This window comes from Oculina patagonica, chromosome 5 (assembly GCF_052425735.1).
Source record: "Oculina patagonica isolate OP01 chromosome 5, crgOcupat, whole genome shotgun sequence".
Classification (NCBI taxonomy): Eukaryota; Metazoa; Cnidaria; class Anthozoa; order Scleractinia; family Oculinidae; genus Oculina; species Oculina patagonica.
Window position 1 is genome coordinate 30,411,591 of NC_135762.1, and position 23,781 is coordinate 30,435,371.

Sequence of the window (23,781 nt, forward strand, 5' to 3'; positions counted from 1 at the left end):
GCCAGCTGTTTACCGTAAAAATGTAAGCTCTTGAGCATTTCATTGAATCGTAAGCCACTGTCCAATGAAATGTTTACAACTCCGCATTTTACAAAAGCGAAGTCTCTTTTGGCAAAATGAACACTTTTCTTTCCCGTTTAAACACAATATTTGCGTTTACTTTAACAGTACTCGCTGCCCTAACATTCCTTTGTTTCCTATCGACGCTTTTTAAAGCTCATCAAGCACCCCTTCATCTACAGACAAAGAAAGTTTTGGTGTGAGTATGACCTCTTTGTAGACAATGACTGTCGTTTTTAAGGATTTTTTTTTTCTAACACGTGCGTCCTTCAATATTTTCTCGTTAGGAAAAATGTTCAAGACTTTAGTGTCTCCAAGGACAAGAATGACTTGGGCTTCATTACTTTTGATCTAGAAGGAGATATCCTTTTGTTGCTGTTCAATAGTTTACAACCCCTACCCCTCTCCCCTCAATCATTTGTTCAGCTGCCGTTGTGGGGGAGGGTACCCTTTTATATTACTTGTTTTCTGAACAGGTAATTTGCTTCCTTGGAAAAATGAAATTAACTGAAAAGAAATTTGGTTTTTGTTTTATTATTGTTTTTTGGGATTAAGTTCAGATCACATAAAAAGGGGCAGGATAGGGATGCGACACAGGGGCAAATCCCTTTAAAAGAATGTCCTAAAGGGGGGGGGGGGTGGAGGTATAAATCCCATTTTTCAGCCTACTGTTTTCCTGATTTTTCAAATCCCAATACCAGTTTTATTGTTTTTTTGTTTGTGATCCCCAATCCCAGTGACCCAAATCCTATTTTCCCAGTGTAAAGTTGCCCAAATCCCAGTTCCCATTTTATCCCCTGAGGCCCCTCCTTCAAGGGAAGTTCTTGCAAGGACACATGGAGGGAGAATCCCTTGTTGATATCCCACAAGGGAACTTAACTTGTTGCAGTACATACATTAATTGTTTTTATGCTGTTGCAGAGACCTTATCTGTCGACAGTTTATCAAAGAGAAAAACACGTTTTACTCAATTTGTAGACAATTGTCAGTGTTGTTTCAGAACTGCATGTTTGACTTGCCATTTGGAGACCAAAAATTTCCTTAATTTACAGTAGATATGAAAGGTATTTTCAACTGGAATGTTAAACAACTGTTCTTGTACCTAACAGCTGAGTACTCTACCAAGAACAATGTAAGATAATGTCCGTTTATGTTATCTAGTTACTGAATGTATTTTCCACAGGGCATTCAATGAAATCTGTAGTGGGCCGCTACCCTTACAAGACACCATCCAAGACTAATATGAGAAGCTAAAAAGATCTCCCCTTTGTAGGGACGTGTATAAATTTTAACTGGCAATTCAGAACAGAATATCTGCAAGAGTTCTGGCTGGTGCTGGGTGTTATTGAAAGCCCTGTCAATTCCATGTTTATTATAAGTAATGAATGATTGCATATTGTACCATGATAATTGTGTTGTGTTGTTCCAGAAAATATCCATACCCCTCCCACAGAAGGTTTTTTGGTTTGAATCCCCTACCCCCCTTGGAAATTTTAATATGTACTTAAAGTACATATGTGGCAAAAAAGCCAAAATTGTTAAAACAATTTTGGGGGAGTGGTGGTTTGGGGAAGAGATTGCCAGCTTGACTGAGGAGTCCTGATCAGTCAATAGTATGGCCTCAACAATGGATTATTCTTACTCTTCTAGCTCTATTTTCAATTCTCTTTCCTTGCCCATTCATTCTTCTACACAGAAATTTAACCAAGTAGTAATCTGGGACAAAATCATCCTACGTGGAGACAATGCACTACTCAACTACCATGGCATGAACACCAAGTACTACTTCTTTGACGATGGGCTTGGACTCAAGTATGTATAATCAAAATTATTATCAATTTAACATTGAAAGTTCCTCTTTCATCATGGAGTAGATTTAAGGAGGTGCCCTCACTGAAGACTGGGGTGCATTAGACTGTTATATCAATGATATTTATTCGATTAAGCGCCCAACCTCGAATAAGCCCCACCCTGAAGGTACGAAAAGTAAATAAGTGCCCAGCCTCGTAAGCGCTCCCTCTCCTCAAAAAAAAATGGATGGACAGCTGTTCCTCCAATCCATACTAAGCTCTCTTATTTTAGCAATTTCTGAAAGTGAACCTTACCTATGCGTTTAAACAAATAACTCTCAAATTTGGTTGAGTTACTAATTTTTGGATGCTCTTTCAGATGACGGGCCCAGTCAATCTTGTGCAATAATTTCTTTTTTTTTTTTCAGTGCAATCGATATTGAATATTCGTACCCAGTCCCCTGCTCGGGTTTTGAACATGGCTAATTGGCTTTAGTTTTGGTTAAGTTTGGCATTCAATTTGATATTACTAATTAATGTACTCTAAGCACAGCAAATAAGTCATTTCCAAGTTGTTTTTTACCTCTGTTTCAACAAGTGTTGGTACACAAACATTCATATGGAAATGAGTTTGTTTGGCATGACAAAAACCTGTGCAAGAAAATCTAATTTCCATTTGAAAGTTTATGCATCAAGACTCGTTTTGAAACAGAGAAAAACGGCATCTTGGAAATGGCCTATTGGCACGAAATCTAATGATCTTTTTCTTTTTCAGAGGAAACAAAAATGTCAGCCTGTATTTATCATGGAATGTAATTCCCAATGCTGGCATCCTGCCATTAATAAACCAAGACAACAAGTTCTTTTTTGACTTCCCTGATGACTACACTGTCAACAGAGCTGGATTTGATCATTAAAATGATAATTAAAAAAACTGTTACCATCTTGAAGTGAAAGTGCCATGAACTTGGAAATCTGTGTTACTTGCAGCCTGACAGCATAGATTTTTAAAGTTAGCCATGACAGAAAGTGAAAATATTCTTGAAAAACTCAAATTAGAAGATGTTAAAGTTATTTCCTTACACTGGCAACTCTGCCATAACACCTTTTCTGGGTTTACCTTGGGGTAAGAACCTGTGAAATTTTTCTTTGTTTTTGAGCTATTGTTTTCTTGCTCAATATTGTTGCACATTTCTTTTTATGTGTTACTGATGAATTTTACAGGTTCTTAAACTGAGACCTTTTAAACCCTTTCTCTTTATATTTTGCCTAGTATCACTGCCACTTACCAAGGATTTTAATTTATTATAATCAAAATTGCTTTTCATCTTTGACTTCAATGCCTTTGATGAAGTTATTTAATAGGGAAACATTAATAATAAAAGCTCTCCTGATTGGCAATGGTACCTTCTAGCATTTTTTCCATCTCCAAGACACAAGAACACTGTTAGTTTTCACTTGTTAGACAGACTCTGAGATAAATGTGTAACACTGAAAGTGAACTAGCCTGCGAACAGCTGCCTCTCTTTTCTCTTGGCCGGTTTGGAATTTCGCAAGAGAGACTTCTGCCATTTACAGCCAGAAATTTCATTGACAACATAAATCTGTCCTGAATCTGGTAATGAACCCTGATTGGTCAATTAGTTAAATTGCATAATGTATGTGAAATATAACACCTTATGATGCAAATGGAAAAGAATGGATGCTATTGCGGACATCTCTTGCAAAACGCCAAACCAGCCAAAAGGAAAGAGAGGGGGCTGTATTCGCAGGGTAAAAGTGAACACAATTCTTCCATTACTATCACATGCTGGGGTTTTTTCTCACTCTTAAGTGTTATTGTCTCTACTCATAATTTAAAACAATAATCATGTACAAGATAAAATGTAGGTGACAGCTTTATTAACAGCACAGACAAAATCAAAATACTTGACAACAATAAATACCTAGGCATTACTAAGACTAGTGTAAGACTATTAAAGGAGAAATGTACATGTCAGCATTTCAGGTCAACTGAATGCTTTTTGAGTGAAAACAGCTGACATTGTACAGTAATGTATTTTAAAAGCCACTTTGAGGACTGACACAGTAATTGTTTACAGTTACCTTTCACAAGAACATGTTCTTGAGCAAGCAACAAAATAAATCCAACTTGAATATAAAAAAAAAAACAGATTCTTTTCCTGAGTCCTTTGAGTATCTTTCTGTGTCCCATATAAATTATTAGCCCTTTTAATCATTAAAATTTTATGCCCTTGCTTCATAGAAGAGGATGTAACCCGATTCGGATGACTTCTGGATTTCTGATGTCAAACCATAGAATTCTTCTATTGCTTGAGCCTCAATTTTCTGCAAAATAGAAAACAAAACAAATTGCATCTAAGTATTAGCAGTGTGAGGGATTGAATATTGCACACATTCTAACATTCAATATTGTACTGCCTAATCCAAATTATGCTGACTTGTATCTGAATTAAAAACTTTTACCATTATACCCCTCTATTATGACATTGGGAAACCCAAACAAAACATTGTGACTTTTGGATACTTTCAAAAACCAGCTTTTTAAAGGCTGAAGCGAGTTTCCCAACCCTTTTGCCTTCATAGCACCACTATTGTTAAATAAATACAAATTCTGAAAAAAAACTATGATTACATGGTCATGGAGCAATCATTAAAATACCACATCACTGACAAGATGTTCACAAACACAAACCATCAAACCACAATATTATTGAGAATCAAACTTCTCCAAATCCAAATTGTCTCATGAGCAAATTCAATATTAAATGATTTGAACCTCAACGACTTTAAATAAACAGATGTTTAAATTATATAAAAAATTGTGCTCTGCTGTACTTCGCGGTTTATTACACCTACAGTGCACTTATTTAAAAGTGTACTAACCTCTACAATATCATCATCAAAGAGAAGCCAAAGACCATGACTTTTCACTATTGTTATATAATGACCCCTGTTAGGTCCACTGAAATGATAATTATAATAAATCAACTCCATTAGCTTAAATATTAGAAAATAGGTCTCAATAGACATCGACAGACAGACACCCTGTGAGTAAAGTTCCCTTTGATCTTTCTAGATCGAAGGAACTCTGCTTGCAGGGTATTAAAAAGACAGACAAAGGGACAAGATGGATGGAGGAAGGACATGCGAACAGACGGACAGACAGTTTCTGTTAATGATACAGTACCACTCAAAAGTAAGTTACTATCCTCTTGCAAGACCAGTTTCTAGTCTTGTGAAACAAGAAGCTAAAAAACTGCAAGTACACGGCTCTAACTTCGGCTCTAACTTCTCTCGAGATTTTAATTGCCTATTGTTAACCATACTTGAAGCAACAAAAAGCGAGAGAATATCGCCTAGCATGTGGTTGGGGTCCTGGATTTTATTGCATACACATAAATCAAAGTTGAACCTTTATGATAGAAAATAAAAACAAGTTTTGTGCTGCATTCTTCTTTTTCATTAATGTACAAATGTACTCTTTACTGTACTAGAAATAACAACTTATCGATGCATGCACAAGGCTGTTTACCTGCCACAATGTATGACAACTGCAACCAGGTCATACAGTTTTTCATGATTAATTGCATCATCAGACTAGAAAACAAAAATTTTAATAGTGTCAGTGATAAATCACACTTGCAGTATTACAAGGTGTTTGATAGTTTTTTACTTGTACATACAGTACTGAGTAGAATCCCAATTTCTCAAAAGCTGCTTTGAGAAATTGGGAGGTTTAAGAAATTGGGAGTAAACTGATTACGGAGGAATACTATCCAAGGGAAATTGGTTTCAGAAATCGGGAGTTTTGATAAACCAAGGGTTTGAGAAATCAGGATGCTAATGTATAAGGGCAATTCCATGTGAGAATGTGAAAAATCCAGATTTTTAAAAAGTGATTGGACATAAAATCATACCCTGCGCTATATTGTTGACAAGTTACAATACATAGAAAAAAAGGGTTTCAGTTCGCTTGTGATAGCAATGCATTCAGGGGGGTCTCCAAAGTAAGTGTTTATTTTTTAATAATAAACAATAGGTGAGAGACAAATTTTTTAACTTGCTTTATAAAATTTGGAAATGATTTGTGTCTACAAACAGTTATATCAGAAGAAATACCTCAAAGGAGTTAATACATAAAAAATATAAATTTCACCCTGAACTTTTTAAAAAAATAGTTATTAACAAAGTAAATTTTGTTACGGACGTTACATAACGTCCGTAACGTTTACACAATCTTTTTCCATTCTTAAAACAACCATTTAAAAGATTTCAAAGATATTTCTGCCACAAAGCTAAATATTCTTTAGAAACACTTTGGTAAAAAGCGATCCCTGAAAAACTGCAACATTTTCCAAAAAATGGTAACAAAACTTTGTTACGGACGTTACGTTACGGACGTTACAATTCTTGAAGCTTGTGATTTTGGACTGTTTCTGCCACAGTTAAAGGCAATTTTGGATATGTGAATTCTCAAAGAAAGCAGTGTTTTAGAGAAGGAATGGATTATACCCACTGGAGTCCAGTATATGTCTGTGGGCTTAGATAGTTTAAACATGCTCATGCTCAAGGCTGAGTACTTAATGTAAAATGCATGTAGTGTCCTTCACACTGTGTTGGGACATTTCACAGCTTTAACATAAAGTAACAACCAGTTTGATTTATAAAATGTTAAATACAAGCCATTTTGAACTTTTATGTCCAAAAAATTGTGGCCTACAATACAAAATAATATAATAATTTACACAGTGTAACGTCCGTAACATTGGCTGTAACGTCCATAACGTTAAAGTTCACATAGCATTGTGTAATTGCGAAAGTAGTCAGGTGCCCAGGAGTCCAAAATGTGACACCCACGGGCATTTTTGTCTGATTTTTGGCAACATTGCTATTTTTACTACATCGAGTACGCTGATTTCGAAAATCAATGTTGCCAAGCTTAATTCTCGCGTTAAGATGATGTTTTGATGCATTTAATTATGACGTCATGGTCCAAATAAGGAATTTTCTTTCCTTTAGCTATTTTAAGCATAATACATCCAGAAATTCATTTAAAGCATTGTTAGTGTGCTGTAAAAATGATTTCAAGAATTTTCTGAGAGTTTTTACGCTGTTTCTGTGAAAATCAAGCCCTTCAGTGACAATTGACCACGCCCTCTTAAACAAAATTCACCATATCGCGGGAACCTTATCACGGGTGTAGTTTTGTTATTTTGTCAAAGAACAAATGCGATATTTGTATTAACAAATCGCTATAGTTGCAATAAGAAAGAAAAATATGGTCGTCGTGCCACGCTGAAGCTAAGAGCTAGCGAGCATCAAGAATGACGCCATTACAATTTTCATATATCGAGTTTCCCTTGTTTCAGCATTTCGTTTAAGTTTTGTGGTAAACTAAATGAAAATAACATCATAGTTAATGTCGTAATATATCATCGTTGTTTTAGTTAGAGATAAAACTTTATTGATTGTCTTGTATATTGCTGAATCTAACTTATTTCACAATGCACTTTGTCTGTTATAGGCTCATGATAAAGACTTTGGTTGAACGCATGTAAAATTAACGAATTTAAAATGATCATAACATTGCTCCTTGCTTTCAGGTTTAAATCTGTCTATAATATTTTTAATCAATATTGGTAAATATTTTTAATATATCTTCTGAACTTTTTTAAAAACACTGAACTAATATTGCTTTTTAAACAAGTTTCTTTAAAGCGCTTTAGCGCAGTTTGATATAGCAATTAGCGTCGGTCTTGGTGCATCCACACAGCCCAGTGCACATGGCATGCGTTTATCTAAATTCATAGCGAAGAGGCACATATATAGCCAGTGGTCAGATCGGATTTCATACATTAACAAATAAACGTTTTCTGCGGAGGTAGTGGTGTCAGCTTTGAGAACATCTTCGCCGACCGAGAAGAGAAGAACAAATTTTTCTGTGATAACTTTCCACAGATGAAAGAGGTGCTGTTACAGCCGGTGATGGTGTGAGATGGTAACAATGAACTTGACGAGTTATAAGGAAGATTTGCTGAGACATCCTCTAAAGTTATTTACGTTAGATTCTCTGTTGTTCCTGCCCATATCCACACTGTTGACGAGAGCTTAGCGCGATCGATGTGCCAGGAGAAGTAACAGCAAGTCTGTGCCTCGAGTGGAAACTATAATGTTGTCGACATGCCCGCTATGACTGACTGCATAACGAACAAACTTCTTATCGGCTTCCTCTTGGTTGGATCTCAAAAAGGCTACATCTAGGCCAGAATCTGAGCAGAATCCACTTCGTATGAAAAACCACCAGATATACTACGACTTTGCAGAGTCAGTGCCTGCGAGATAAGTTCATCTGAGAGAATCCGTGCAAAGTCCGCTTTGTTGTCTCCTAGTGCCAAAAATGCTCGCCACTTCATCGGCCGCAACTGAACCTCTCTTACGTACTTCAATGACTCTGCTCACAGGCCGCGCCGTGTTCTCGGAGCGTCGACTTCTTGTCGTTGCTTTTATGGAGTGCCTCCCATCGAGTAACACATCAATCCTCTGGTGTCCAGGACCTTTCCGTAAAACAGTGTTTACGTAACATTTCGCAAACCCACCGAAAGCATTTGCATTTTTTGGTTTGCCAATAGCTGCCACCATAATTAGTATGCTGCCACCAGGGCGAAGCTATCGAAGAACAAACTGACTCTAGGCACTTGACCTTTTCTTCTGAGAACGTCTTCTAAAATTGACTTGTTTCACACTTGTGGGGTTCATTTCTGCGAAAACAGTGGCACCGGCATTATACCTCAGATGCTACAATATGGCTTGCATGTTTATCTCGCGCCTGCCTTCATACACCGTGACTAGACAACATAGAATACTCTGGTTTCCATGCAAATTTAGTCTTTCTCTTTTTGCGGCTAGTTGCAGCACTTTTAACTTCATAAAGGCTGGCAAATAGAGGTGGATTATTCTTGCGAACAGGGTCACGAAAGTTTGTCTTCCATCCCTTCTTCCCGTTCCCGTTCTTCCTCTCTGTCTGAAGATAGTAGCCTCCATTCCACGAATCGTTCAAGCTGAGTCTGTCCAATCGAAAGATCTTGTTTTATTTCTAGAGTCACGAGATCTTTCTTGACAATTTTTTTGCAATGTCTCATTTGTCCGTGACAAGAACAACCCGGATTTTGTTGTGTGGAATGTACAGAATTCTCAGCTTCATTTTCTTGCTTCTGTCTCTCCTTGCCACTCTCTTTGTGGATAAAAGCAGTCGTTATGGTGTATGTCAAACATCGCTGATGTTTGTGGAGCAATTCAATTACTACTTTTTATTAATACAAGAATCACATTCATTTTTAAACAAAATGTTAACACTATACCCGTGATAAAGTGATTTTTTATGAGAGGGCGTGGTCAATTCCCACAAGACGGCTTGATATTAATAGAAACGGTATAAAAACTATCAGAAAATTCTTAAAATCATTTTACAGTATACTTATAATGTTTTGAACGACCTTCTGGATGAATTATGCTTAAAATAGCTAAAGGAAAGAAAATTGCTTATTTGGACCATGACGTCATAATTAAATGCATCAGAACATCATCTTAACGCAAGAATTAAGCTTGGCAACATTGATTTTCGAAATCAGCGTACTTGATTTAGTACAAATGGCTATGTTGCCAAAAATCAGACAAAAATGCCCGTGGGTGTCACATTTTGGACTCCTGGGCACCTGACTAAAGTGAGTTTAAATGAAATGAAGCTTTTTGGTTCACACAACTACTATACTTCAAATATTTGGAGCAGTTCATGCAATAAGCCCTGACACTTCACAGGAATTTTCCATTAATACCAGTGCTCTTGTTCATGTGGTTGTTTTTTATGTAACGTCCGTAACGGTGTGTTTTTTGCTCTATTTTAACATATAGGCCAGTCAGGTGGAAAACTTTTATAACTCAATTAATGCATCAGTAGGCACAAACATGATAATCAATGTAACATTGGACAACCTCTTCCTATTCTTTGCCTGTGCTAGATTTAAGTTTCAAAAATGACTCTGAATGTAACGTCCGTAACTCTGTGCCCATAATGAACTTGCCACTGACAACACATCACAACAGTTCTATTGACAATAAATTTCTTTGAACAAGAAACCAGCAGTGAATTTTGCTTCCCTTGGCTTTATTTTGGGTAACATTGCAAAGATCTTTAGGAAAAAAAATTCACTGATTTTCTTTATTGATATATCCCTTCATTTTCTAATTAAAATTTACACTTTTGAAGACTTTCTTGACTTTCCTTATAAGCATTGTCTTGTACTTACTGTATTAAAGAGTCTTAGCTCAAAAGGAAACACCACTCGGTAAGACAGCTTAGCATATCTCTGCAGCTGTTCCATGTATTTAAACCTCTTCAAGTGAAGTGCTAGAATCTTTGGTAGTTTCTTTACTCTCATTCTGAAAGTGAAATACAATGGCATATATTTAACACATACACGAACACAACCTGTATTATGACAGGCAGCTCTAGAACAAAGTAAATATTTTCCAAATTGTTCACTAGGTAGTTAATCAAACATATCGAATGGTTACATCCACTGCTTAAGTCGGAGCAACTTTACAAGAAGCACTAGAGTGGTGAATCTTCAGGAAGGGTGCAGGGGGTAGGCAGCTCCCCCCCCCTGAAAGTGAGCAGCTCCTCCCTCCCCCTGAGATGACCTCCTTCTTTCTATTTGCTTCTAAAATTTGTTTACATCACCAGTCAGTTAAGCCATTCCTTAGTGGTGCACCCCCTCCTAAGAAAAATCCTGGATTCACCCCTGGGATATGGCAAACTTTCAAAATATTACAAATGTTTTAACCTAGGGGCCTACCATATGTCATTAGGCTGGCACTTTTTTAAAGTCCAGTTTTGACAGCATGAAGTGACTAGGAGTACTACTTAAGTCCCCTATATGAAAGGCTCATTCTTTACAGTGACGCAGGAACATTTATGTCAGATAACCTGATTTGCCAGCACCCATTTATACAAGTCAGGTACTCTAGTGTAGCAGTTGCTAATTGTTTTTGCTGTTGTTTGTTCTATCTGTTCTCTTAAAGGGTAGTGAGCCATTCATCTCAGATCTTGTGAGAACTAGCTGCTACCCGACCCATTTATACTCCCTGTTGGGGAGAGAGCCACTGTGTGATTGTCTTGCCCAAGAGCATACGGTATTCGGCATACAGGGCTGTATATGTAACACAGTGACTCGGTCAATACTAACGATTAAGCTTAGCTGCATCTCTCACAAATCTTAATTCATAGAAACACTTAACATGGCACCATGGATTATTTCACTTAGCAAATTAAACTCCCTCACAAAAACCACATATGAAGCCTCAATATACCATGGAGACAGCATTTATAACCTAACACAACAATACTGGTATAGGCTGTAATTTTAACAATTTCGTTCATAACATATGGAGGTTTTGCAGCTTTGTAATTTAAAGAACAAGCATAAAATACCTTTTCTGTGCTTCTTGCTTACTACAACATGTTTCACAGAAGTATTTGTGTTCACTGCAAAGTGTTTCAGTTGAGGAGAAGCCTCTGTTTAAAAACAAAGGAAAAAGAAGTTAAGACACAGCGCTGTGACTGATCAGTGAAAGACATATCAATATTAATCAATGTTCAAACATTTTGATTTGACAGAACAGTCTCTACCAATAAGATAACAAATTATTTTGTAACTACAATCATCATGTAAATACAGTTACTCACTTGAGACAATGTGTTATTGATGTATTTTGTTCTACATCCACTGAAAGATCCAGAAATGATTCATCCTTACTACTGACCTGAAAAATTCCAAGAAAAAACAACTTACTTTTATTGAATGGAACATGATTTTCAGTGAGAACTGTTCTATAATGCAGGGTTTCCAAAACAAGCCAGAGACTGCTGTAGTTCTGCCGGCTTCTTGATTTTATTAAAAACTGGCAATGGCATATTGCAATTCCTGAGTTTTGATCATCCTGGGAGACCCAGGGGGAGTTTCTGGGGGTGAGGGAAACAGGAAACTGTGGGAAAAAAGTTTGGCATAGAAAAGTTGGTCAGGAGTGATTGAAAGGTACCCCTGGGGAAAGAGTTTACCAGGCCTGCCAGTTCCAAACAGCTATCTGATTACTGCCTCCTGATTGGGCAGAAAAGTTCTTTGTATTATTGTGTCCAATCGGCAATCTGCAGGTCTACAGTCTACTTCGTTTTGCGCGGGAAGAAAAATTTTGTTCAGTTATTTTATGGGAAAATCATTCGCTGCCTGAAGCGAAACCTTTTGCAAACACAAGACATATTTCACCCATGATCAGGAAATTCAAATATAAATCACAACATACATGAGAAAAACTAATTAAATCCTCATTACAATGGTTCATGTACGAGAAGTTTTAAATATTATTTAGGAGACAATATTGAGGGATTCAAGATTCACTGACACCTGTCAGCCACAGTGTCCAGTTAAGCAAGGCTTAATGAATATTATTTTAAGCTAATTACTTACTGTTTCACAGCACAGACATCTTGTTTCATTTGTTAAAATTCCTTCAAAGATATCATGGACCCAGGTAGGCTCTGTCTTGCTGTTATGTTGTGTTCCTCCGTTTGTTGTTCCCGCAGAAGAGATGCTACTCTTACTGCTGACGCTGCTAGTGCTGCTGTGTTTGTCTTTTTCTTTCTCCTTTGCCTTCTCTCCTTAAATTCAAAGTTTGTTGCAGTAGATAATATGTTGACATATTCCCTGGTTGATTATTTTCTTTAATTACCAAGTTGAGAATTATTACTATTATAAAATTAATTTAATTAGTAAAAGTAATTGGACTGAGTGGAGTGCAATTCAGGGAGTAATCGAGGAGTAATTTCAAAATCGGCCGAGCGCGCAGCGCGAGGACGATTTGAAATTACAAGCGCGATTACTCTCTGAATTGTACAACACGATTTCCAATTACTAATTAATCGTAGCAATAACAAAATTCGAGGTTAGGAGGTCTTTGAAAATCTTTTTTAGTGTGAAAAAGGGTGGTGGACAAAACACTGACCCCCAGTCCATGGACTACCCCCATGGACTACCCCATGGACTACTCAAATGGACTACCCCTAAAAAATGGACTACCCCTTAAAGTACTATTCCGAGTGTGTACTACTTACTGAGTTGTTGTTATACGCATATAATTTGCACTTACTTTGGTTACTTTCGACAACTCTAGCCGCCATTTTGAATGAATTACACTATACATCTGCTGACCTCAAAAAGCGAAGACTTATGCCCAGACTCAGCACTATTTTTTCCTCAGGATCTGTCTGCCTACCGGTTCTGTTCTCCTCGCTGAGCTGCCAAAGTTATATTCATTCAAAAATTTTCTCTGGCCACCAAATGTTTAAGATGCATCTCAAGCAACTATCTGATACTATTTATAAAAGTTTGGATCTTCTGTAGTGTAGTGCAGTGCCTGTTTTGTCTGTCTCTATGAGTTCAAAGATTGATTGCTTGATTTGAGTCTACACCTTCGTGATCAGCGGATGTTCATTTAGTATAATATATTCAAAATGGCGGCCAGAGGGATACGTACGGCTTGAAAATAAACAAGGTAAGACGTAAGTGCAAATTATGTGTGTATAACAACAGCTCAGTAAGTGGTACACACTCGGAATAGTACTTTAAGGGTAGTCCATTTTTTAGGGGTAGTCCATTTTAGGTAGTCCATTTGGGTAGTCCATGGGGGTAGTCCATGGACTGGGGGTCAGTGTTTTGTCCACCACCGTGAAAAAGTCAATGGTAAATTCAACTGGTTGTACAAACAGTGGGAAAACAGCAAGAAAGAACCCATTTATATGCGCGTGATTAACGCGTGAATGGCGTAGGTGTCCAATTACAGGTATCCAATTTGAAGTTGCTCAAATTGGATACCTGTATTGGACACCCACGTGATCTCGTGCCGATTACGTGACAAATAGGCGCGCGCAGAACCAATCAAAATCGAGAATTTTGTCATAGATACGATTAGATGTGGAACATTCTTGGAAATTACAGGGTTGGCAAGATCCTTCAAGGAAATGTCAGATGATACCCTCTACTGACACAAAAAAGACCTTAAAGTTTGCATTTTCTTTATTAAAGTTTCTTTTGTAAGTGCAGTGCAGAAACTGGGGACGATATTTAAGATAATTATTTATGTCTACAAAGAAATGCGGTCATCATGCATTTGTACATGTAACATGGTTGTGAATGCAATTCAGAGTTCTAATTTAACATTGCACAGTTTGGAGATGACAGCTGAATACTAAATATTAATATACAAATTAAAGAAAAACTCAAACACACTTACCTTGTAACAGATCTGCTATTGTATTCAATAGATAATTTAAGAATTCATGGGCATCCTGTTGCATGTAGTTATCAAAAAGTTCTGCAAAAAATTAATAGATTTCCATCACTTTAAGTTAACTTTTTTAATATGTACATTATGTACGGATTTTTTTAGTATCAGCAAAGCATAAATTAGTGGTGTGGCTTACCCAGAGTCTTTAACATCATTATGTTATACAGCTTTTAAACAGAATACTAATGTTAAGAACATCATTGAACCAGGCCACATGGTCTTGTGAACCAATCCCTCATTCTCGATACATTTTGCCATTCCCCATGCATATTCATGACACATCACATAAACATTACATTTCATGAAAGTAGAGAGGTTAAGCATGATGTTATACGGCAAACGGCAAACGCAAGCTTGCCTTTCATTTTGTTACTTTTTATTGGATTCAAAAATTAATCACTCATAAAAATAGGGAAAAAATCCTACATTCACGACAAACACAAAACTACTCATTTACTGATGAAGTTGAATTTTTGCTTTCGCAAAAAATACCCCCCCCCCCCCCAACATGCTCACAAAAATAGTCAAAAATAGTCAACCATTGCGAAAGCACAGCTTGACGAAATTAATACACCGATTCGCGAAAAACCGGAAGTTTCATGGAAGCGAGGCTAAGTGGCCCTCGCCAGCTAAACAATATAAAGTTTACATGAGCGCGTGGGGCATTTCAAGTCGGAGCATTTCATCACAATTCGCCACAAATCTTTATCCTTATATGCTCAAAAGTATAAAAGAAGAAATTCAGTTAAGGTCTACAGGCGAGAGGTGAAATTTACATTAACATACAGTTTAGCGGTAAGACGTTGTTGTTGACTTCCCTGTAATCGAATAATTAATACTCAAAACCCAGTTTTAGTCCTTCTGCCCAATTTTGATTTTGTTGATCAATAAACACCTTATGATTCAAGTTTAAAAAACAGATTTTGTTTTGGGAGGCTCTTCGGTTTTCAGTCCGACGAAATTCCGGTATATAGATTAGAGCACTAGCATGAGGCGATCCGCAAATAAATAAGATCTTTGTCACTTTAATATGCGCGGCAGCTATAGAATTGAGAACATGAACTGTTCAAAATAAGTTGTTTGAGTAGCAAGGAAAGTCAGTTTTCCAATGATAAAGCGCCTTTCCCACAAAAGAAATTTTACAAATAGAGCGGTTTGTTTTGACAGAGAAACTCGCATGTCATGCGGTTTGTTGTGAACGTTTCGCTCAGGAAAATCCTACAACGAACATTCAGCCGGTAATAACATTGCACAGACGTGAATTGCATGAATACGAACAGAAGCGAAGAGTGTGCGTAGTAGCGGGAGCGAGAAAGGCAGGAGGACTGACACTCACAGCTCTAACTAGTACAACCGTAAGTATGAGAGCGACAGAGAAGCCAAACAGAACGGGAGATCGAGCCCCTATACAGTACCTCTGCTCGAGACGCGCGGACGAAAGCCGTTCCGCCAAATGATATGCATGCACACACTCAAAAAAATGCGAGAATGACGTTTGACATGTTCACCAACTGAAGTTTTGTTCGAAAGGACCTCCCAGGGCAATTAAGTTTTTAATTTCCGACAAATAGACTGTTTCCACCTGCGAGGGGAATACTCGTTGGCGGAGGAATTTCATTCGAGCTAGCACAGAGGGCAATCTCGCCAAGCTGTTAATTCACCTGTGCCTGCTAGACATACTTTGAAAGGACAAGATGGCGAGAAGGAAATGCATTCCGACTTGAAATGCCCCCGGCTCATGTAATTATTTTTTACTGGCGAGGGCCACTAGCCTCGCTTCCATGCAACTTCCGGTTTTTTCGCGAATCGATGTATTGAAACATTTTTCCTACCCCCACCCCCCCAAAAAGTATTTATTCCATTCTGTGTACACCACGCCAAATTTATGCCAAGGTTTCTTAGAAGGTATTTCTTAGATGACAAATATCTTCGGTGCAGCCTACAGAGAATGCAGCCTGGTATCCCTTCAAAATCCTTCAAATCTCCACAAAATTTTTTCCTTGCAGATTATGTTCAACATAACAAATTGCTTTACTTCTTGTCTAATTATTTGATATTGAGTTACTACATAATGATAAACAATATATAAAAGTGATGTTTAATACGCTATCATCATGTTTATTTTTACTTGGAAGGCGGTAGCATCTGTCAAACTTGGAATCATATTGTCATGTTAGCTTATTAATATGTTAACGAGGAACGGGTCAGACGACACGGAATTTTATGTTAGACTCAATTTTAACCTTTTCTGCTTGCTTAGCATTTTTATGAAAACTACTACAACGTAATCACATTTCTTATTTTTTCAAAAAGATATAGAAAGATTTACCTCGGTTAAAATAACAAAAATGTAGCCAATACTAAAGTTTTTCTTCGAATGTAAATTGCATAGCAAAACTTCATGACACCAAGTTTATTTTTATGTTTGTTCCCCTATCTTTTTGTACATCATTAGAAACCAAAAGAAACTTTAAGTATATATAAAAACAAAAGCCACGTACGGAGGTGATAAATCGGTTCTACATATAAAGCTTAAATAGCGGGAAATCAAAGGTTTTGGTCAGATTACTTCCACTTCAGTTCATATCATGCACAGATGTGTGTAAACATGGAACCTACCATTCTCTTTCCTAAGTCTGGCTACGAATTTCTTGGGCGCCAAAACACCAACTTTCTTCTTTTGCGAAGCGATGTTGCCAAAAAGGTCAGCCAGGCATGTAAGCAGGGATTCCTTCCTCTTAGAAAGGGGTTTATATCCGAGCACCCTCTCGCGAAACGGACGACAGAAAAACAGCGCTTGTAGTACGGAGTTGCAATAACATGTGTTCCCAAACTGCAAAGAAATATTTCAAATTTAATTTAGCGTTTTATCAGGAGTAACGATTTCCATAAAGCGACTAAAGGAATTCAAGCATACTTACATTTACCAGGCCAAAATAATGTTCATTTTGAGGGAATTCATGGCCGATTTCCTTCTCTAGTTGCGAAGCAGTTGCACCCTGCAAATTAAAATTCGAGGATTACAAGACAGTCAGATTATCAAACAGGAGCACTTGAAGCACAACGGAGGCTAGAATTTCCTACCATTGTTGGTGTTCAACCCATTCTTTTAGCCCATTTCTTCCTCAACAAAGCTGAAACTCTGTCAAAATTGCGATTGGTAATTACTTGAAAACCAAAATAAAGTTTGAGCGTTTGTTCTGCGCATGCTTGATAAGTCACCAGTCCTCTCCGAGTCTGTCTGTGAATCAAAATGGCGGATTTAGCGGAAGTTTTCTCCTGTGCTAACTGCGGATGTAAACAACGATTTATAAAACGCTGTACGGCCTGCAAACAAGTGTTTTATTGGTAACGTTTATAGAATTATTGATAGTCAATGTTACTTACTAATAATTGTTAATTTTGCATTCTGAAAATGCAAGAAACAAAACTGGACAAAAGCAACAACAAAAACAACAACTGACAAATGCAATCAGGGTCCCAAAGGGTGGGGGTGGGCGTCGGAGCCCGAGCCCTAAGATTGTGCCTGGGTCCCCACTGTTTGGCTGCTCAGAGCCCGAATAGTTATTTTGTAGCAGGGTGTCGAGCCTAAACATTTACCACAGTGCCCTGAGCCTCTTTTTATGGGGGACCCGGCTAACCCCTGAACCCCTTGGGAGCCTGACCCCCGGGGAACTTGGGGAATGATTTTAACTCAGATAGCAGCTCATGATATATGCTATATAAGTAGTGCCAGCATGTTTTGAAGTAAGGATTACCCTCTCTGACAAGATTGAAAGCTGAGAATTGGCTATTAAGCCTGGTAAATCTGTTGGTTGTTTTCATATATGGTCCTATATCATTCCGGGAATGGCAAACATTCTTTTTTCATTTCATTTCAATCCAAGCCTGTGAACAGGCCTCCTAGTGGGCTAGAGGGCAAAAAAAAAAAGAACAAGCCAAGTTCATTCTCCCCTGCGGCATTTTCCTGCATAGACCAAGCCTGGCTAATACTCCACTTGCCAATCATTTTCGATCCATACCCCACTAGGGGCCAGTAGGATATCTTCTTCCAATTCATTTTATTTAATTAAATTCAATTTATTTTCTAAACATGTCTCTTCATTTGATGTCTACTGTCATTTTTTTTTTCAAAATAATATAATAGCTCTAAGGAGTGTCAAGTATCCCATTGGCCACATCACAAACCAAGCTGCCAAGATCTCAGAAATAAAGACAGTGAAAGAAACGTGTCCTCAGCTTCTACAGGACATACAAATGCATTGCCCTTGAAATCGTCTTCCTTGGTGGATAATAGTGACCTAGCTGAAATATCTAACAAGCAAGATATACCACATAAATGCTCCAATGGTTCATCTATTAATAACAGTTCTGCAAACAAAGCCCAGTGTGAAAAGCGTGTTGAAAGAACTTGTGACTCTAATAATATAAGTAGTGCGATGGAACAAATATGCTTGTCTTCTGCACAAGAAAGCAATGAAACTGAAAATGTCATGAAAAATGAAACTGTTACAATTGTTATCAAACACAACAAAGTGAAGCAAGAACTTGCTGTGTTAATAACAGATAATGGCAACTCAATTTTACAGGTTATTTCGGATTCTGTAAGAATCCCTATATCGAAGCTCAAACTTATCCATAAAGGCAAAATTGCAACTTGTGATAATATAAAGGACATGGTAGTTGATAAAGCTTTATTTTTAGCATTCGGAGAAGTTTCTGAAAGTGAAGAGGGCTTAGAAAAGACAGATATCGACTTGATTATCAAGCAACTTGATGTCGAGAGAAATGTTGCCGTCAGAGTTTTAAGAAAGACGGGTAATGTTCTTGACGCTATTATTGAGATAGGAAATATGTGAATGATGTGTTTAATAAACTTATTAAAATGTTATGATACCTGGATACCAGTCTCGGCCTGCTCACTACCTTGGTGTGGTGAAGTTATTTACTCTGAAAAACTGTCCAGGGGGGAGGGTCTTGTCACAAAATCATGAAACTTGTTTCGATTCACAAAAATGACTGGTCACGGAGTCCTGGGGATGTCAGAATCAATTTTGTGGGTGTGTGGTTCAAGAATTTCATTTTACTGAGGATGGTAAAAGGGGGTATAGATCACAATAAACAGAAAATAAAACAGCCCTTTCACAATTTACGAAAAATGTTAAATATTGACATTTCACGCTTCACCGAAAATAAAAGAAAATAATTCGGAAGATCAAGGCCGGCCGGTTCACAGCTGAACCATCTCACTTAGATTTTTCACAGGAAATAAAAAGGGCCGATCATCAGAATACCAGTTATCTGTATGAAAAAAAAAAAAAAACTAAGAGACATGACAGTCCAAAGGGATGAGGATGCTTGTCTCATTAAGGGTGATAGTAAGGATTTTGGTCGTTTAGTTTTTAAAGAAATATTCATTTTTTTTTTTTATTTTTGGGTGGTTTAGGAATAATAGGTAGGGGAAAAAAAGGGGTCCAGATTTGTCTTCTTTATGGGTTTGATTCAAATAAGCATTCCAGTCCCTTTGATATGAGAGTCCACGCTGATGATGAGCAGGTGCACCCCATCAGTACCACATTGAGCTCATCCCCTCCCCCCCCCCCAAACACAGTTAGAGAGGAGAGATGTTTCAGTGAGGGATGCACTTGTTAACTGCGGCTAGAGGGTAGTGTTACAGACCAATTTAAATAGTTTGATAGGTGCATCAGTTTTTGGTGGATTTAGTGTGAAGTAGCTATTTATTGGTCTTGACAATTTCAAACAAGTAAAGAAAGAGAAAAATCTAGAATGATCAAATATATCGCTTCACGCAAATTTCTATCCAAACTGAAGTCAAAATATATAAAAACTTTAAAGGTCCTTGAAGTCTATATTGGACTAATATCAAGACAATATCCCCTCACCAGTTGATATATAAATTTTATCAAACAGTGTTCTCATGACCACGGCTGAAAATATGATTAATGGTTGTAAAGCTGTCATATATAGCTTTGTTAAAATACCCAGAATTATTTCCCTCGTGCCGTGAAGAAAAGATCCGTTTTCCAGTGCCCAGAATTAAGGATGTGTAAGGAAATTTCGTCAAAAAAAATTGTTCAGTGACAGTCATGGTCAAAACTAATGTGCAAACGATAGAAACATATTTTTTAATATTTCGCGTAAAAGCAAAAGTCAGTTATCGAAAAACTTTATTTTGCCGAAGCCAATTTTAACAATTAAATGAAATAAAAAGAAAAAAAAGAGAAAAAGAAAAAACAGAGTGGAGTTCGACAATCTCGACCGGGCTGTGAGCGGCCGCCTATTCACAGATGCTATCCCACTACTGTTTGACGCGGGAGCTTTTGCCTGCTGTGTTTCCACCCTGAGCCGGTTCGCTCCTCTTTAACCAACCTGGAGAACTCAGACTCCTCTGTGTTCACCATATTGACGCCAAACTTAGCGCGGACACCCGATCTACATAGGACGACCACCCCCAGGAATCCCGCCCTCAAGCCGTTCAGACACCCCAGCCTCCAAGCAGCTGGATTACAGGCGTGCGCCACTACGCCCGGCTGAAGATAATTGAACAAATTTACAGGTCAATTGTGCGAGCCTCGACTGCCAGCCGGAAGTGAAAAATCCTTAATTCTTGAATACACAAAGACTTTCGAATAGGTTTCGAATTCAATTTATGAATTAAAACTAAACTAATGAAAAGAAAAGGCACATAATATTCCTAAGAGTGTAATTAGATTCCTCACACACAGTTAAGGGCTTGTATTTAAAGTTAAAATGAAGCAATCGAACAATCATTTCGCTGGCGGAAGTTAGAGATGAAAGGGATAAAAATTGGACAGGACTCTCGGCGCATGGAACTAGGAACAATTGTATTCAGTCCTTCAATTTCTTTTTCTCTCCCTTTTGCTATCTTAAATGCTATCTTGATTCAAGTACGATCTGCGGAAATATTTTGTGTTCTGTTTATTTATTTATTTTTTTTGATGTTTTGTGACTTTCAAGTTCATTTTCAATCCGCGCATTTATCAGTATTGATGGGCTCCTGGTATTGAAACACATGGGAGGGAGGGGGAAAGAAAGTTGGCACGTCATTTTCCTGTAAGAAATAAAATTTAGCCAAGTCTTTAGGTCCATTCGCAACCCGGTTAAGGGTAATCTATAACGTACTTCTGGTTTTCTGCAAAACTGCAGTATTCGGGAATTGATGGCTTTTTAGATCGCGCGTACCGAGAAATAAATCATACATTATCCTTGCGTGTTTAATAAATGAATTGATTTGCGGGTTGCGAATGGACATGAAAACTTGGCTAAATTTTATTTCTTACAGGAAAATGACGTTTTCCTAATGCATTCTTGCGTGCTTAGCCCTTTGAAATTGTTATTACTAGAGGATATTGAAGTTAAAACTAATTAACACAATCGGCAGAGTTAACGTATTTAATTAAAAGGTATAGAACGGTCTCCCAGGTCTTCAAACAAGTAAAACATAACATTGTTTTAATTATAATCCTGCCGGCTCTCTCAAAGCCGGGGAACACATTGAAAAGAGAGTAAAATAAAACAGAGCTGTCTCGCACGGTTTAAAAATGACGTTACTGGTAAGGTTTAAGCGACCATAAAACTGATTTCATTACCGGGATGGGTTTTTTTGCGGCTACTACGCTTTTAGCAAACCTTGACAAAAACATGTTATCGTTCCCTAGTAGAGAGGTGTTCGTTTAGGGAGGGGGAGGGGGGGGAGCACCGCCAGCCCGTGTCTTCTGTCAGCAGTAAGACACTACCCCTCTGGAACCTCTATTTTCATTCGCCCGCTGTAAACACTACCTCTATTGTTATTCAGGGCTAGGGGCATTGTTGTCACCTGTTATCTATTGTTTTAAGAACCAATGAATTAACTCGTTCCAAGAGGTAGTGGGCGACCCTCTGTCAGCCTCTGCTGTTGTTGCTATCACAAGAAAATTCATTCAAACGACTGCAAAAAGGGACATTAAAATTATACAAATTTTGGGGGTTTTGGATATTCAAAACATAAAACTCGACGATGAATTCAGATGAAAGGTATTTATCTCTCCAAAGATCCGTAAATTTCTGTAATACAGACATATGGCAAGGCATTTCGGTCGCCGGTGGCCCTTTGAGCTGTATATCATAATATATTTAATTTATATTTTGTATTGCCAGTTTATGAAAAATTCTTATTATTTTTGTTCTTTCTGACTGTAAATACAACAAATTCAGTGTGAGTCTTAAATCTGATGAGCAATAAATTCTAACTACCCGTCGCCGCACAACACACCCTTACATTAAATAAAGGCAGTAGTCCTTGCCAGGTACATTTTGTGTACACAAGCTTCAACAAGTATGCGATGATTGTAGTCAATGGGATAAGAAATAAAGCCTCTTAGTAAGTAGAGAGAAGATTTAAGATCGTTAACGCTAACAGAATTAAAAGCGCTGAAAAAGTTTCACGACTGAACGGAATACGAGAAACTAAAAATGACATCTACCAAGGTCAAAAAACTAACTGTTTGCCTGTTTATTTCAAAATGCATGCAGTACCTAAAAGTTATGACTTCGGCTTATTTCATTTTGTACAAAAGTATAAACAATGGTTGATAATTTATTAAGATCGATGATTAAGTACAGTACAACAAAGCGACCAACGCAGAGCTATTCTAGTGGAAAGCCGTGTGTGGGTTCTTAATGTGATAATGATAAAGCTTACCCAGTTCATAGTACAGTTAAGTATTTAATAAAACGGCGAAAATAAAGAGGATTTAGGAGGACTAAACCACTTAATTGCTTTTTCCTGTAAGCGGAACGAAAGCAACATTAGACGGTGTGCAGAGGGGGTAGACACGATAGCAAACTTTTTAGAAGCGTTGCTAGCATTGCAAGTTTTAAAGTTTATTTTATCTTTTGTATTTCCAGTATAAAAAACTCTTCTTTTGTTGCTCTTTCTGACTGTAAATACAATAAATTCAGTTTATAAATCCTTCCTCATCCCCCCCCCCCCCCCCACACACACACACCACCACCACCAAAAATACATACACGTGTACCCTTTTAATTAAATCAAGTAATTAATCGCTTCCTGTCAGGTACATTTTGTGTACAAATGAAATTCAACAGATCTACGATGATTGAACTCGATGGGATAAACATTTAAGTCTCTTATCAATAAAGAGAGGATTTAAGATCGTATTAAACACCATGAAATAGAATTTAAAAAGTGCTTAAAAATTTTAAAGAGTGAATACGAGAAAAATCAAGCAACTGACCATTCGTCATTTGCTTTCAAACTGCATGCAATACGTAGCTAATACGTGGAAGTTATGACTTCGGCTTATTTGTACAAAAGTAAACAATGGGCAATCGTCAATTTTAAATCGATAATTAAGTACAGTATAGTATAAACAAGAGACCAACGCAGAGCTATTCTAGTGGAAAGCCGTGTGTGGGTTCTTAATGTGATAATGATAAAGCTTACGGTTACAGTTCATAGTACAGTTAA

General features: G+C 37.5%; 3 protein-coding genes across 3 annotated transcripts; 2 read left to right on the top strand and 1 right to left on the bottom strand.

The window, feature by feature from the left end:
- Positions 1-62: 62 nt before the first annotated feature.
- On the top strand, positions 63-4,037 carry LOC144653653 (signal peptidase complex subunit 3-like). The gene is made up of 5 exons (XM_078513707.1): positions 63-259; positions 348-419; positions 1,114-1,192; positions 1,757-1,872; positions 2,626-4,037. The coding sequence occupies exons 1-5, from the start codon at positions 117-119 to the stop codon at positions 2,765-2,767; spliced, it is 552 nt and encodes a 183-aa protein (XP_078369833.1). The 5' UTR covers positions 63-116; the 3' UTR covers positions 2,768-4,037.
- Positions 3,736-17,455, bottom strand: LOC144653650 (ubiquitin carboxyl-terminal hydrolase 46-like). Its single transcript, XM_078513705.1, has 11 exons — positions 17,355-17,455; positions 17,192-17,269; positions 16,890-17,103; positions 14,217-14,297; positions 12,395-12,585; positions 11,617-11,693; positions 11,362-11,445; positions 10,178-10,310; positions 5,407-5,471; positions 4,758-4,836; positions 3,736-4,199 (listed from the first exon to the last, which is right to left on the bottom strand). Exons 1-11 carry the CDS (start codon positions 17,355-17,357, stop codon positions 4,098-4,100), a joined length of 1,107 nt encoding a protein of 368 aa, XP_078369831.1. The 5' UTR covers positions 17,358-17,455; the 3' UTR covers positions 3,736-4,097.
- Positions 17,456-17,487: 32 nt separating this feature from the next.
- Positions 17,488-19,192, top strand: LOC144653652 (uncharacterized). Its single transcript, XM_078513706.1, has 2 exons — positions 17,488-17,618; positions 18,418-19,192. Exons 1-2 carry the CDS (start codon positions 17,524-17,526, stop codon positions 19,127-19,129), a joined length of 807 nt encoding a protein of 268 aa, XP_078369832.1. The 5' UTR covers positions 17,488-17,523; the 3' UTR covers positions 19,130-19,192.
- Positions 19,193-23,781: the final 4,589 nt, after the last annotated feature.

Bases quoted from the DNA above. Each gene is read 5' to 3' on its own strand.
- LOC144653650 (XM_078513705.1), bottom strand. The intron at 17,104-17,191 runs GTAAGTATGCTT...ATTTCTTTGCAG, and splicing joins ATTATTTTGGCCTGGTAAAT to TTTGGGAACACATGTTATTG. The intron at 5,472-10,177 runs GTAAGTACAAGA...TTTGTTTTCTAG, and splicing joins AGCTAAGACTCTTTAATACA to TCTGATGATGCAATTAATCA.
- LOC144653652 (XM_078513706.1), top strand. From the start codon at position 17,524: ATGGCGGATTTAGCGGAAGTTTTCTCCTGTGCTAACTGCGGATGTAAA. The intron at 17,619-18,417 runs GTAACGTTTATA...ATAATATAATAG, and splicing joins TGCAAACAAGTGTTTTATTG to CTCTAAGGAGTGTCAAGTAT.
- LOC144653653 (XM_078513707.1), top strand. From the start codon at position 117: ATGAACACTTTTCTTTCCCGTTTAAACACAATATTTGCGTTTACTTTA. The intron at 420-1,113 runs AGATATCCTTTT...TTAATTTACAGT, and splicing joins ATTACTTTTGATCTAGAAGG to AGATATGAAAGGTATTTTCA. The intron at 1,873-2,625 runs GTATGTATAATC...TTTCTTTTTCAG, and splicing joins GACGATGGGCTTGGACTCAA to AGGAAACAAAAATGTCAGCC.